The sequence below is a fragment of the Drosophila arizonae genome, chromosome 5 (genome assembly GCF_054131065.1).
Source record: "Drosophila arizonae isolate 15081-1271.41 chromosome 5, UAZ_ARI_1.0, whole genome shotgun sequence".
Taxonomy (NCBI): domain Eukaryota; kingdom Metazoa; phylum Arthropoda; class Insecta; order Diptera; family Drosophilidae; genus Drosophila; species Drosophila arizonae.
The window spans coordinates 13,581,790-13,597,218 of record NC_142925.1 but is presented as its reverse complement, the minus strand read 5'-3'; the positions used below and the strand labels follow the sequence as shown (position 1 = coordinate 13,597,218).

The window sequence follows — 15,429 nt, the reverse complement described above, 5'->3', positions numbered from 1 at the left end:
TTTTGTTCCTCATCTCTATATAATATTTGTTTTCTTTTTAAATTGCATTTTAGTTTCTCAATTAACATTTATATTTTGTTGTTGCAGTGTATATTTGTGTGTTTGTTTTTGTTTTTCTTTTATCAACAGTTTTATGCATTTAAATCAATTTTTTATATGCGAATTACAATTAATTTTATGCGCTATATTATGTGTATGCTAGAGATGTTTTTTTGTTTTTTTCTTATCTGTGGATTGTGTGGGATGATAAACTTAGAATTAGGGAAATAAAAAGAGCTTAGGTTTACGAAAAATTACACAGTAAAATATATATGTTATGTAAATGTATGTGTATTGTAGTTGCATGTATGAATATAATGTAGTTGCTTATGTATTTGATTAAAAACGAATCAACTGCTGCGACAAATTAGAAAAATATAGTCTTCAGGCATATGTCAACCTAAGTTTGAAGTTTTTCTCAATTCTAGCTTAAACATAATTACACATAGTCATATATATACACATAATGTGTAATGTGTATATATGATATTTTTAATTTATAAATTACAATTAATATTAAACATAAATATTTACATAGCTTGGATTTTATTGGTTTTATTTGCTGCTTTTGCCGCTGCCTTTTTGTTTTTGTTTTGTTTTGTTTTGTTTAAATTACAATGAGTGTTTTTTTTTGTTTTGTTTTTTTTGTTAATTTTTATATCATTTATTATTATTATTATTATAATTTTTTTTTTTTAAATTTTTCTGTGCAGCTGTAATACCCCTTCCTTAAAGGTACGAAGCATGCACGTAATACACAACACTTGCTTGATTATTAAGCTTTGTTTTATAGCTACTTTCTTTATACAAAAGGTATTTGCTTTTCGTCTAAGCGTTTATCAGCATTAGCTTTCGTTTCTTCTTTCTCTCGGTGTATCTAAGCCTCTGCACTTGGTATTTATAATTGGGTTTTCGCTTCCATAGTCTAGCTTACAAATTGTCTGGGTAAAAAAGGAGTGATTGGTATTTAACAATGTATACTCATGCTTTCTCGAACTGATTTTTCGACATGCCATTCAATATGTAGGTATATATATATATATATGTATGTATATACAGAATATAGCATTAGCATTGCATCTAAATGGGTTTAACTCTATATATTACTATAATACGTTGTCAAGTTGCATCTGGAGGCTTAGCTCTCATCTGATCACACAGGACACGCACAACTTCGAGGCGCTGATGCAATCATCGTGACAGAATGCGCCGCATTGCTGGCAAATGACCATCGCGTTTAAAGCACAGGCACAACCATTGTTGGTCGCGTCGTTACCTGGCGGAGTGTTCTCGCCGCTTTGATGTAGTTGGATTAGAGCATGCTGTTGTTGTGGCTGCTGTTGCTGTGTTGTTTGCTGCGTCGTTCCTGCAGCTCCGGCAGCCGTTGTTGTTGCTGCTGTAGTCGTCACGATGTAGTTATTGCTCGCTTCCATGAGAGTTGCCGACGAATTGCTGTTGTCTATGTAGGTAATGTTGGTACCTATTAAAAGTGGACCACGGTATTAGTTACAACACGATTTTTAACTGAAAAATTACTTATTTTTATACACTATATATTACTGTATATTCCAAAATTATAAAAAATATGATCAATATCGTAGATACATTAATATAATTGCTGCATTCACAGTTGAGGATACTAAGAGCTAGTATATATGCAGCTTAATGAAAATCAAAAATTTCTATTTTACATTATTTCCAAATACTATATACTACTATACTATTAATATTTAATTTTTTTCAGAAAATAAATTCTTTGTAGATTCTTGAATAAAGTCGAATTCGTTAAGCAGCTATTGATGGAAATTTCTATTATATTATTAAAGGGAATAAGGGAATAAGGAATAAAATCGTTAGAGAATTGATAAATGTAAGAGTTTTTGTAAATTATGCTTCCTTGGGTCTGTTATTGTTATATCAAAAAATGAAGCCTGCTGAATAAAAAACGTAGGTATGATAAAAACTGTACAATTATACCATTTTAATTTAAATTTTTGAGCTGACAATAAGTATAGATTAATATCTAAATATCAATTATAAAATTTTCACTTTTTCCTGCTAACACTATGAATCATTGGCAATTATATAATTTTCACATATGCTTAAAATATTTACTCTTATGTAATAATCAATCTGTGAATGCATATAAATTGAAAATAAAAGCATGCAGTTTACATACTCGTTACGCATACGCTAAGAAGGGTTACGTGGAAACAGAAAAAAGAATGAGTCAATGTGGAGATATTGTTTTTTGTTTGCCAAATAGTTGATATATCTAACAAATCTAGTATGATAATGCATTAATATGATGACGTGCCAATTTATGAATGAATTCAAATTTTTGATGTGTGTGTGTGTGGGGTGATTTGAAAGACGTACCTCGCTAAGCACTAATAATACACCAATTTACCTGCAGCAATATTGCGCCGCACAATATTCGCAGCCGCGTTTACATTGCTGAGTTGCTGTTGCTGCTGCTGCTGCTGCTGTTGTTGCAACTCGTTATGATGCATTGCATCGTTGCCGGCACTATTGTTGTTGTCCACTGAAGCCGGACGCCCGCGTCCGCCCAAGCTAATGCCATTAAGGCTGTGCAGCGAATTCTGAACGGCAACAAACTGATGAAAATGAAATAATTTGTTAGCCAAGTTTAATTATAGTAAGCTCTACTACTCACCTGATTTTGATGTAAAGGCGGTGCACTGGAAGCCCGCGGTGCTTGATTGTCGGCTGCGCCCACATTGGCGCGATGTACCAGCACATATTGCCCCGTGCCATTCTGATGCAACAGCTGCTGCTGCTCTTGACCGGACTGTTGCGTGACCAACTGTTGCTGCTGCTGCTGTGGACTGGACGCACCAGGCGTTGCAGACAGCAAGTGCCGCATCACAGTTGTGGGCGAGGGCTTGCGCTGCACGTACTTCTTCCGGGGAAAGCCACTCATGCGCGGACCTATGACCTGGATCAAGAATTTGTTCTCTATATTAGTTAAGAGATTCTAATTGATGGGTAACCGTAGCAACTTACCTTATAGACGCCCGGTCTGCCCACGCCCAGCACATTGGGCGGCAGGGCTGGCAGCTCGTCCTGCTTGAGCAGATTTTGTGCTGGTGCTGACACAGCGACGGTCGCTACTGCCGGCACATTGTTTAAGGGCGTGGCTGCCACGGTGGACACATTAAGTGTTGCATTGCTGCTGCTCACTGCAGTTGTTGGCGTTGTCGTCGTCTGTTGCTGCTGCTGGCTGAGTATGGCCGCTGGCGGGCGCAGCTGTGCCTTGAGGTTCTCACGATTCGGACTGTTTTGTATGACAGCCTGGCAGATTTGATAGCTTCGCTCCAGGTTGACAGCTCCCGGTGGCAAACGATTAGTTGTCGCCTTACGCCCCTTCCCCGTGGGCATCTTTGGCTGCAGTCGCTGCTGGGCAATGGTTGTGGGCACTCCCGAAGGAGGCAACGTTTTCATGGTCAGCACATTGTTAACTGTTGCAACGGGTTGCAGTTGCAGTGTTTGTTGCTGCTGTTGCTGCTGCTGCAGGTTGCTGTTGTGATTAACCTGCTGCTGCGATGTTACAACATTTGCATAGCTGGACGGAATTTGGGAATTATTTGTGGCTGATGTGGGCACTGATGCTGTGGCTGCTGCATTGGGCGACGCATTGGCGGGTCGTGTCATGGATATGATGTTCAGTGGCTTGGCTATGAACTTCGGTGGCACCACAGCTTGCTGTTGTTGCTGATAGGTTTGCTGCTGCTGCAGTTGCTGCTGCTGTTGTTGTTGCAGCAGATTGTTGTTGGCTGCCTGGGCCAGCAGTTGACGCTGATGCAACTGCGCCTGCAGTGCAAATTGTTGGAGTTGTTGTTGCTTCTGTTCTAGCTGCTGTTGCTGCAGTAAATTTGGTGTTAAGAATTGCTGTGCTCCATTGGTATTGATCTCGAAGGGTTTGCGTAAGGTCACAGGCAGCGCTTTATGTATCGAATTGCTGCTGGTTGCCTGCTGTTGTTGTTGTTGTTGCTGGGCGGCTGCTTGTAATGTAAACTGTTGCAGCAATTGCTGCTGCTGTTGTTGCAACTGCTGCTGCTGACGCTGTTGCTGCTGCTGCTGTTGTTGCTGCTGCTGCTGCTGTTGTTGTTGCTGCTGCAGCAAAAAGTTTCCTATGATTTGCCCATTCGAATCTACCAAAATTTGACGCTGCTGTTGTTGCGGCGCCGGAGCAGCAGTCGCAGCTGCAGCTGGCTGTGGGGCCAACTGATTGATGGCAATGCTGCTGCTACTGCTGCTGCACAGGCTCAAATTGTTGCTGCTGTCATTGCTGTTGCTGCTGTTCGTGATGACTGTGCTGGATACTTCCATTTCGGCAGCAGACATGGGCACCGCATCACAAAGCAGTTCGTGGGAAATCTGTGAATGGATTTAGAATGAAACTGCTATTTGATGACTTGATGATGTGTCGATGACTTACCTCATTTGCAAAGTCGCTGCTGTGGGCCTGCGGCATAAAGGAATGCTGCGTCAATTGCACAACATCCTGCAACTGCGCCTGCAGCTGCTGTTGTTGCTGCTGTTGTTGTTGCTGTTGCTGCAGCTTGTCCACAATATCTTGCACAGCATCGCCACCGCTGACATCCATAACGTGTTCCACCATTTCGTTCATTAAATCATCCTGATCCGGTTGCTCCGCTTCGATGCACTCCACCACATCCTCATCATCCTCGTCTACAATTTCTTCTCCTTCCTCTTCATCTTCATCATTGTCCAGCAGATTGTGACACTCGACCATATCGTCGATCACCTCTTCCTCCTCCTCCTCGGGCTCATGCACCACATCCATCAGCTGGATATCCTCATGATTCAGATGCTGCTCGACCTGATGATGGTGCAGCCGCTCCACAGAATTATCCGATCCTTGCGTCGGTGCTGCTGCCAGCAATTTGATGCCACCAAAATTCCAATCGTGCTGCACATTTTGAAACATCTCGCTTGAGTTTAACTCCACTGGCAATTCCACCTGTTGATGCTGTTGTTGCTCCTGCTGCTGCTGTTGTTGCTGCAGCGTGGCCACCGTGCTGAGCATGGCCTGCATGTTGGCCAACGTTGTTTCCGCCGGTGTGCCCAGTGATAGAGGCGCAGCTGCAGCACCTACTCCCGCCGCTGTCGTCGTGGTCGGAGCCGTTGAGGAAGAATTGCTGCTGGAGCAGGACGAGGAGAGCGATGATGATAACGAAGAGGATGTGCAACTACTGGATGCTAGCGAACTAGTAGGCGTTGTATTGGCCAGTGATGTGCCTGTCGAGCTGCTAGCCAAGGGCATGGACATAGCTAGAGTCATTCCCGAGTCCTCCAGCTGCTTATCACAATGATCGTTCAGCTTGATGATTGTTGCTGTCGCTATTGAAAACAAACCAGAATGAATTAAAGCATTGATAACAACTAAAAATATATATAAATGTATTACAGTTGGGCGATGATGATGATGAGTAGTAGGCGTGGCTGATGGCTGCTTGGTGATCATGGAAGTAGGCTGCATGGAGCACGAGCATTGAAGCAAGAGATGGAAAGGCATTAGGTAAGTTTTCATAATAATTGATAAGTAATATGAAATATATTAAATTGTTATAAAATAAATGTCCAATATAAATAGTGATATACAAAATTAATTGAAATTTTGAAATAATTATATACCAAATAGTTCGTAAATGCAAAAGTATAAACATTTATTGATGTTTAAAGAACAATTTTGAATTTCAGTAACAAATTATTACAAACAAATGAAGAGTATATAATATGATATATATATTAAGAATATCCAACCAAATGATTCTTAATTAACAATTCGAGTAACATACAATAAAAAAATACAAAATCCAAAGAAATACACAAACAAAATATATATATTCACTTAACTACTATAAAAACAAGCAACAAAATATACAAATAACCAAAACCATTTAATTAATTAAATATTAATTATCTTTCAGTTAGCATTTCAAATAGTCAAAAGAAGCTTACCATGATCAATCGTATCGGCAAATACAAAATCATGGCTGTTTGTCGTTGTTGGGGCAGTTGCGGTTGCTTCGGTCGCAATATTATCTGTTGCTTTGGTATCTAAATAATAACAAAAATTGTCGATGAAATATACGAAACTTTTGTGTTAATTATAGTGTACGAACCTTCTGCCATCTCTACATTTTGCAAATAGCCTGCAAAATTGTTGATTGGGTCTGCTATAGTTGATGTTGCTACTACTGCTGCTGTTGCTGCTGCTGCTGCAGCTGTTGGTATTGCATTTGTGATTGTTGAGGTTGCTGGCGTCGCTGTCACTGTCGTTGTTGATATTGCTACTATTGTTGTCTGTGCATCAGGTGTCTCAATTTTATCACAGGTACTGTTGATAAGTGGCTGCTGGCTATTGTTAGTTATTGCAGGTGTTGTTGTTGTTGTCGCCGCTACTACTGCATGATCAACAACATCTGTCACATTCGCCATGGCATTATTAGGAACAATATCAGCTAGTTCACGTTTCATTTGCTTGCTTTCTTTAGACGTGCTGGGCAGCTCTTCCTGCTCGTCAGCCATATTGATCGAACTGCTGCGTTTGCGTCGCGAGGGGCTGCTCGACGATCGCTTTAACAGGCGTCGCTGTTGCTCCGTTAAAGCATTGCTGCTACTGATTGCTGTTTCTGTTGCAGCAGCTGTTGTTCTTGTTGCTGCTGCTGCTGTTGCTTCTGTTGCTGATGGTGCGACACCGTCAGTTGTTGCGGTTGTTGTTGCTTCGGTAGTTGTGGTTGTCGATTCGCACTTTGTGCTCTGTAATATATTAGGGCAATAATTTAATTATAAAGTTAGAAACTATCTAATTCGCATTCTAATTTACCGTATTAAATTTCAGTTCAGTCTCATTATCACATGTTGCTTGTTGTAGTTGCTGCTGCTGTGTTGTTGATGTTGTTATTGGTGGTGGTGGTGGTGGTGCCGGTGCTGGTGCCGCAGCTGGTGGTTGTTGTTGTTGCTGTTGCTGTTGCTGCTGTTGTTGCTGTTGTCTAATCGGCTCTACCTTTATTTTGCTACTAGGCGGGTTTAGATTCGGCGCACGTTTCGCAATCTTCTCACCCCAATAGGGCTCGAAATGCTTGACCTTCCATGGATCTAACTTATTCTTTTCGCGTTCCGCTTCCGTTTTCAGCTTCATTTGATTTTCGGGTGTGAATTCGCCTTCACTGAGCCGTTCTCGCCACTCCAAACAGGCGCGCGCAAAGAACTCATTATTCAGGCAGGAGGCGCTCAATCGAATTGCTTCTGTAGTGTTGCCGCTGGTGCTTGGTTGCTCTGACTGCGATGATTGTTGCTGATGCTGCTGTTGTTGCTGTTGCACAATCTCACTGGCCTCACGATCCACGCTCGGCAGCAACTGTATGAGATTATGTTGATACAGCGGCGGCAGCAATGAGAACGTTTGCTTATTAAGCAGCGCGCGCAGATTCGTCGATGCCAATATGGAATCTGGTGTTTCCAAATCGATTTTGCCATCCTTTGTCTGTTCGATTTGCGCGGCTGTCGTGAGTTTTTTGTTACTGCGACGACGCGGCTTCACACTAAAGCCCGGTATCGAAGCCAACACCTCACGCATTGTAGATGTTTGTGTGGCGGCTTTACCGCTGCCCGGTGATGCAGTCGCATTTGCATTAGCTGCTGCAGCTGCCGCCGCTGCTGTTGCTGCTGCCGCCGCCGCCGCTGCTGCTGCTGCAGCTGCTTTGGCCTGTTGCTGTTGTTGTATGCGACGACTGCTTATGCCACGCACGGGCGCAGGTGCTGCAACAGTGCCAGCAGCCGCTGTGGACGCTGTTGCTGTTGCTGCTGCTGTTGTCGAGGCTATGCTTGGTGGTACAAACAACGCTGGCGCTGGCTGGAGTCCAGCATTAAGCAATGCATCCTCACTGGGTGGCGTTGGCTTCTTCTCAGGTGGTATAGGTTTCACAATGATGCGTGGCAGGTGGCGCCTGTGGACAGAAAATGGAAGATATTCATATTGTCATGCATTCCATTAAGAGATAAACACGCTGCTAACCTCAGACTATGTGTGTGCTTGTTCGCCAATGTTGAGTTGAGCGTCTGTTGCTGCTGCTGTGGCGTTTCGATACCTGTTGTCTGCTCCAATGCCAGTGGATCCTTTTCGTCGTCATCATCCACGAGATTCACATGCGCTGTTGCTTCCATAATCACAGGTGTTATGTGTTGTTGCGGAATGATGGCGGGCAAATGTTGCTTATGTTGTTGTTGCAGCTGCAGCTGCTGCTGATGTTGAGGCTGCGGCTGCTGCTGCTGATGATGTTGCGGCGCGGCTGATGCGGATGTCAATGTATCCGGCGTTATCGTTTTCATATTCATATATATATATTTGTTTAACTATTTACAATTCGACTCAGCAATGTTTCAATGTTTCGTATCAATGTTATTGTTGTTATTGGGTCCATATCAGGCGGCAGTTTAAGTGCTTTTTACGAACATACTAGAAAAAATAAAAATATATTAGAAAAATGTACATTTTCAATTAATAACCCAACTCACCTGGCCAGCAGCAGTCTTAGCCATTTCAATAGGCGCTGGGGTGGGCGGCAATTAAATTTTGCCTCCTCAAAAAACAACAACAGTTTTACAACAATTATTTTGGTCCGTGTTTTGTTTTACCTTTACTATAAAAACCCTTACGCCCAGTCACTTTTCACACACACATTTATTATACACGCTAATTTTCATTTGCTGCTCTTTGCCTTTTCCTTTTTAAAGCCATACATACATATATATATTTTAATATAGATGTGTGTGTGTGTGTGTCCGCCGTGAATTTGTTGCCTACAATAACAAACACAACAACATTAAAAAGAGAGCAAAGCAAAGTTGGTTGGTTTGTTGCTTTTGCCCCTGCAGGAATAATACAGATGTATGCTACACATGCACGTACACACTCATACACATATAATTATAATGCGCACACACACGCATGCACGCACATATAAAAACTTTTTGCGTGGTTTGTTTTGGCTTTTGTTAATTACGTTTTATCCAGCAGTAGTTCAAATTGCACCCACACTTTCAACTTGATTAATATCAGTTCTTGTGCACCGAGTTAAAAAACAAATAAAATATTGAATGGTTGTTGCAAAGACACAAACAAAAGCAGAAGCAGAGAGCTACAAGATTTTGGATTCTTTTTCTGCTTCTTGTGCTCTATGGCGTCGACTCTTTCTTACGCAAGCGTTTACATATGCCTTGGCTAAACGCCAACCGCTGTCTTTGTTACGCACACGGAGAGAAGCTACGCAGCAAAAAAAAGGAAATAGCTTCCAGTTAATTGAATGAAATTGTTGTTATATTGTACACTAAAGACTAAACATATATAACACACATTTGTCGTTTCACATTCTAATATTCAAAGCCTATTTATTTGATGGTTAAATTAAAGTTATTGGGCCCCCAGTTTGAGAGCAATAGGGATGTTAAAAACTGCACTACACTAGAACTAGAGCTGCTAATTGCCATCTATCGATATTGCTTACATCTCTAAAGTGACCAAACTTGTTGTTTTCCAAAGCTATCGATATTCATATAATGTGATATATGTCGAGATAGGCTCAATATGGGTAATTCAGATTTTATTAACACAAATGGATATTTACTATTTTATATTGCAGCAATAGATCGATAGTCTGCAAATGTGTTAGTTGTTAGATAGTGTAATTAATACATTTAAATTCCGACAATAAAGATAGTACAAATAATTAAAATGACAGTTTTCTCACATTCCTGTGTGTAACGTTTTTGTCATTTCTACCCGTTTAACCTATCGAGATCTTACCATCCATAAGGGAGCAACTATCGATAGTTTTGCAGATGGACAAACAGATGTAAACAACGCCGGCAGATATTTTAATTTTATCGCTGAGTGGGAAATGTTTTAATTAGTTGTTTTATTTAAATTATCACTCATAAACCCACCAATATGTTTTCTATGTGCAAACAGACACACGCGGCCACATCAGTGGAATTCGCCATCTCGTGCCGCTTCTTCAACAATGTGGAGGAGAATCTGGTCGTCGCCGGCGCCAATGTGCTCAAGGTTTACCGTATTGCACCCAACGTGGATGCGACGCAGCGGCAGAAACTGAATCCAAGCGAAATGCGATTGGCGCCTAAAATGCGTCTCGAATGTCTAGCCAGCTATTCCCTCTATGGCAATGTGATGTCGCTGCAAAGCGTCTCATTGGCTGGTGGAATGCGAGATGCTTTGCTTGTGAGCTTTAAGGATGCAAAACTTTCGGTGCTACAGCTGGATGCAGACACGCAAACATTAAAAACACTCTCGCTGCACTATTTCGAGGAAGATGACATTCGAGGCGGCTGGACGGGGCGCTATCATGTGCCTGTGGTGCGAGTGGATCCAGATGCCAGGTGTGCTATAATGCTTGTCTATGGCAAGCGTTTGGTGGTGCTGCCCTTTCGGAAGGACAACAGTCTCGATGAGATCGAGCTAGCAGATGTTAAGCCCATTAAGAAAGCGCCCACGGCATTGGTATCACGAACGCCCATTATGGCTTCCTATTTGATAGCTCTAGCTGATCTCGACGAGAAGCTGGACAATGTGCTGGACATACAATTTCTGCATGGATATTATGAACCGACTCTGCTTATACTCTACGAGCCGGTGAGAACTTGTGCGGGTCGCATTAAGGTGCGTTCCGACACCTGTGTTCTGGTGGCCATCTCCTTGAACATACAGCAACGCGTGCATCCCATTATCTGGACGGTAAATAGTCTGCCGTACGATTGCCTGCATGTCTTCCCCATACAAAAGCCCATCGGTGGATGTTTGGTTATGACTGTGAATGCGGTTATCTATCTGAACCAGAGCGTGCCGCCATATGGCGTTAGCTTGAATAGCTCAGCGGACAACAGCACCAGCTTTCCCCTCAAGCCGCAGGACAATGTTCGGCTGAGCTTGGACTGTGCGAATTTCGCGTTCATTGATGTGGACAAGTTGGTTATATCGCTGCGCACGGGAGATCTGTATGTGTTGACCCTTTGTGTCGACTCCATGCGAACGGTGCGAAATTTCCACTTCCACAAGGCGGCAGCCAGCGTGCTCACTAGTTGCATATGTGTCTGCCACACGGAATACATTTTTCTCGGCTCTCGGCTGGGCAACTCGCTGTTGTTACACTTCACCGAGGAGGATCAGAGCACAGTGATTACCCTGGATGACGTGGAGTCAGCAGCAGCTGCGGCAGCTACAGGTGCAGGGGAACAGCAACAGCAGGCGATTGATCAGTCACCTACCCAAATGGATGAGGACCAGGTCTATGATGTGGAACAGCATGAGGCGCCATCACAAGCCAAGTCACGTCGCATTGAGGATGAAGAACTGGAGGTATATGGGTCAGGTGCCAAAGCTTCGGTGCTGCAGCTACGTAAATTCATCTTCGAGGTCTGCGACAGTCTGATCAATGTGGCTCCCATCAATTACATGTGCGCCGGCGAGCGTGTGGAGTTCGAAGAGGATGGCACAACATTGCGTCCACATGCCGAGTCCTTGACCGACCTGAAGATTGAGCTTGTCGCCGCCACAGGACACAGCAAAAATGGTGCCCTTTCTGTTTTTGTGAACTGCATCAATCCACAGATCATCACCAGCTTCGAATTGGATGGCTGTCTAGATGTGTGGACAGTCTTTGATGATGCAACGCGAAAGCCATCAACGGCTCGCCAGGAACAACACGATTTTATGCTACTCTCACAGCGATCCTCGACGCTCGTGCTGCAAACGGGACAGGAGATCAATGAGATCGAGAACACGGGCTTCACCGTCAACCAGCCGACCATATATGTCGGCAATCTCGGCCAGCAACGGTTTATAGTGCAGGTAAGAACATATCATCTTTGCTCTCTCTATCCTTCAATAACTTCACATTCCGTTTCCACTCAGGTGACGACCCGCCATGTGCGACTGCTGCAGGGCACCCGACTCATCCAGAACGTGCCCATCGATGTGGGCTCTCCCGTGGTGCAGGTGTCCATTGCCGATCCCTATGTCTGTCTGCGTGTGCTCAACGGTCAGGTGATTACGCTGGCGCTGCGCGAGACGCGAGGCACTCCTCGCTTGGCCATTAACAAGCACACGATCAGCAGTGCGCCAGCTGTGGTGGCGATAGCGGCGTACAAGGATCTATCCGGACTATTCACATGCAAAGCGGACGATGTGCTAAATTTGACAGGAAGCACGGGAGCGGGATTCGCCAACAGCTTTGGCGGTTATATGAAGGCCGAGCCGCATATGAAAGTAGAGGACGAGGAGGACTTGCTATACGGCGATGCGGGCAATGCCTTCAAACTGAACAGCATGGCCGATCTGGCCAAGCAATCGAAGCAGAAGAACACAGATTGGTGGCGACGCCAGCTTGTGCAGGCGAAGCCCAGCTATTGGCTGGTTGTGGCCCGACAAAGCGGCACGCTGGAGATCTATTCGATGCCGGACATGAAGCTCGTCTATTTGGTCAACGATGTGGGCAATGGCGCACTAGTGCTCACTGATGCGATGGAATTCGTTCCGATTTCATTGACGCAAGAGAACTCCAAAGCGGGCATCTTGCATGCGTGTATGCCACAGCATGCGAACTCGCCGCTGCCCCTCGAGCTCAGCCTCGTGGGATTGGGTCAGCATGGGGACAGACCACTGTTGCTGGTGCGCACCCGATTGGAGCTGCTTATCTATCAGGTCTTTCGTTATGCCAAGGGACATCTGAAGATACGTTTCCGTAAGTTGGAGCAGCTGCATCTACTCGATCAACAGCCCACGCACATTGAACTGATCAATGAGGAGGAGACGGACGAGGCCGAGTCGTACAATATGCAACCGAAATATGTACAGAAGCTACGCTACTTTAACAACGTGGGCGGCCTGGCCGGGATTATGGTGTGCGGCGTGAATCCCTGTTTCATCTTCCTGACTGCCCGAGGCGAGCTGCGCATTCATCGACTGCTGGGCAATGCGGAAGTTCGCAGCTTTGCCGCATTTAATAATGTGAATATTCCGCATGGCTTTCTCTATTTCGATACCACCTATGAGCTGAAGATCTCAGTGCTGCCCACCTATTTGAGCTACGATGCCGCCTGGCCGGTGCGAAAGGTTCCGTTGCGCTGCACGCCTCGTCAATTGGTTTATCATCGGGAGAATCGAGTTTATTGCCTGATCACACAGAAGGAGGAGCCGATGACCAAATATTATCGCTTCAACGGCGAGGACAAGGAACTCTCTGAGGAGAGTCGAGGCGAACGCTTCATTTACCCCATTGGTTCGCTATTCGAAATGGTCTTGATCAGTCCCGAGACGTGGGAGATTGTGCCGGATGCTTCGATACAGTTTGAGCCATGGGAACATGTGACGGCCTTTAAGCTAGTGAAGCTCTCGTATGAGGGCACACGATCGGGCTTGAAGGAATATCTCTGCATTGGCACCAATTTCAACTACAGCGAAGACATCACCAGTCGCGGCAATATCCACATTTATGATATCATTGAGGTGGTGCCCGAGCCCGGCAAGCCGATGACCAAATTCAAGCTCAAGGAGGTGTTCAAGAAGGAGCAGAAGGGACCTGTTTCGGCCATCTCCGATGTGGTGGGCTTCCTGGTCACAGGCCTCGGCCAGAAGATCTACATCTGGCAGCTGCGCGATGGCGATCTCATTGGCGTCGCCTTCATCGACACGAACATCTATGTGCATCAGATAATTACTGTTAAGTCGCTGATCTTCATTGCGGATGTTTACAAATCGATCAGTCTGCTGCGCTTCCAGGAGGAGTACCGCACTCTGTCGCTGGCCTCGCGCGACTTCAATCCCCTCGAGGTATTTGGCATCGAATTCATGGTCGACAACTCGAATTTGGGCTTCCTGGTCACGGATGCGGAACGCAATATAATTGTCTATATGTACCAGCCGGAAGCGCGCGAGTCTCTGGGCGGACAAAAGCTGTTGCGCAAAGCGGACTATCATCTCGGCCAGGTGGTGAATACGATGTTCCGGGTGCAGTGCCATCAACGGGGTCTGCATCAGCGCCAGCCTTTCCTCTACGAGAACAAGCATTTTGTCATCTATGGCACGCTCGACGGAGCCCTCGGATACTGTTTGCCCCTGCCGGAGAAGGTCTATCGACGCTTCCTTATGCTGCAGAACGTTTTACTCTCCTATCAGGATCATTTGTGCGGCCTGAATCCCAAGGAGTATCGTACGATAAAGACGGTCAAGAAAATGGGCATAAATCCATCGCGCTGCATCATCGATGGTGATCTTATATGGTCCTATCGCATGCTGGCCCACTCGGAGCGCAGCGAGGTGGCCAAGAAGATTGGCACTCGCACCGAGGAGATACTCGCCGATCTGCTCGAGATCGAACGCCTGTCGGCCATCTTTTAAAGTTAAAGCCTGGCTCTGACAGCCCTCTAAGTTTGTAAAGTTAAACCTTAAGTCTTAGTACTAAGTCGTAGTCCCCTAGTTATAAGTTATGCCAACTGCATGTCAACTTAGTCCAACTGCCCCAAAATATCGTAATAGCAACAAAATGATTTGTTAACGCGATTTGTAGATTTTCCAAAAACAAAAAATACTAAAAAAAATATAAATATGTTTATAAACTATGAAAAGTATAAGTATTGGAATTATATTAAAGTTTCTCTTTATCAATTTAAATTTAAGGATTGTTATTTTAGAGAGAAAGAGATAGCTCTACGATCGAGCTATTAATAGCATCTCTTAGTAGGCCTGTTTTCTTTTGTATCACATTCATTTTCCACATTCATTTGGTCGTATCTCAAAAGCACATTCAGAATACTTTTGAAATTAGCCAAGTCAGCTCAGAGAAGAAATTATAAAACGATTTCCAAAAATGAGGGCACACTCTCAAAATTGGCTGCAGAAGCTTGTTGATAACCTAATTTTGATCAATAGCTCGCGCAGCCCGCAGTCGCAAATCCCATGGATTATCCTGATCGTGGCACTCTTTAGAGCAAGGTCGAGGGGATCAGTGGACCAATAATTGAGGCAAGTCATATTCGCGGAGCTGGCAATTCATTTCTCGGCCGTCGCAAAACCATGGACATGTCAAATTTTGGTTACATCGAGCCAATTGCTCAATTGGCGCTTCATTTTTAATTAGTTTCACACGTTCTGTACTTTGAATTTAATAAAAATTGTTGGTCATTTTAGTACTTTTAATACATTGCTTTTCGAGTGCAAAAAATCAACGATTAAATTAGAAGAAACTTGGGATTGACTAAAAAACAATCTAGTTGTTTTATCTAGGAGGAGAAATTCTTAAAAAATCTACATTAAAGTTAAGGAAT

The 15,429-nt window shown here is 44.2% G+C and overlaps 2 protein-coding genes across 9 annotated transcripts; one reads left to right on the top strand and one right to left on the bottom strand.

Moving 5' to 3' along the window:
* Nucleotides 1–60: 60 nt before the first annotated feature.
* On the bottom strand, nucleotides 61–9,841 carry Asx (transcriptional regulator additional sex combs). 8 transcript variants are annotated; one of them, XM_089472414.1, is made up of 13 exons: nucleotides 9,446–9,572; nucleotides 9,291–9,355; nucleotides 8,608–8,892; nucleotides 8,108–8,548; nucleotides 6,917–8,039; nucleotides 6,213–6,849; nucleotides 6,049–6,147; nucleotides 5,495–5,560; nucleotides 4,502–5,427; nucleotides 3,067–4,440; nucleotides 2,717–2,998; nucleotides 2,450–2,657; nucleotides 61–1,519 (listed from the first exon to the last, which is right to left on the bottom strand). In XM_089472414.1, exons 4-13 carry the CDS (start codon nucleotides 8,425–8,427, stop codon nucleotides 1,185–1,187), a joined length of 5,370 nt encoding a protein of 1,789 aa, XP_089328540.1. In that variant the 5' UTR covers nucleotides 8,428–8,548; nucleotides 8,608–8,892; nucleotides 9,291–9,355; nucleotides 9,446–9,572; the 3' UTR covers nucleotides 61–1,184. The 8 variants fall into 8 exon arrangements, with proteins under 8 accessions (XP_089328540.1, XP_089328543.1, XP_089328541.1 ...); XM_089472417.1 differs by lacking the exons at nucleotides 9,291–9,355; nucleotides 9,446–9,572 and adding an exon at nucleotides 9,717–9,841; XM_089472415.1 differs by lacking the exon at nucleotides 9,291–9,355 and having other exon boundaries at nucleotides 9,446–9,573.
* A 30-nt stretch (nucleotides 9,842–9,871) lies between these two features.
* Nucleotides 9,872–15,301, top strand: Cpsf160 (cleavage and polyadenylation specificity factor subunit 1). The gene is made up of 2 exons (XM_018012917.2): nucleotides 9,872–11,956; nucleotides 12,020–15,301. The coding sequence occupies exons 1-2, from the start codon at nucleotides 10,040–10,042 to the stop codon at nucleotides 14,501–14,503; spliced, it is 4,401 nt and encodes a 1,466-aa protein (XP_017868406.1). The 5' UTR covers nucleotides 9,872–10,039; the 3' UTR covers nucleotides 14,504–15,301.
* Nucleotides 15,302–15,429: the final 128 nt, after the last annotated feature.

Coding starts and splice junctions, on each gene's coding strand:
- Cpsf160 (XM_018012917.2), top strand. CDS start 10,040: ATGTTTTCTATGTGCAAACAGACACACGCGGCCACATCAGTGGAATTC. Junction 11,957..12,019: donor AGCAACGGTTTATAGTGCAG/GTAAGAACATAT, acceptor GTTTCCACTCAG/GTGACGACCCGCCATGTGCG.
- Asx (XM_089472417.1), bottom strand. CDS start 8,427: ATGAATATGAAAACGATAACGCCGGATACATTGACATCCGCATCAGCC. Junction 8,040..8,107: donor AAGCACACACATAGTCTGAG/GTTAGCAGCGTG, acceptor TTCTGTCCACAG/GCGCCACCTGCCACGCATCA. Junction 1,520..2,449: donor GCGGCGCAATATTGCTGCAG/GTAAATTGGTGT, acceptor CACTTTTAATAG/GTACCAACATTACCTACATA.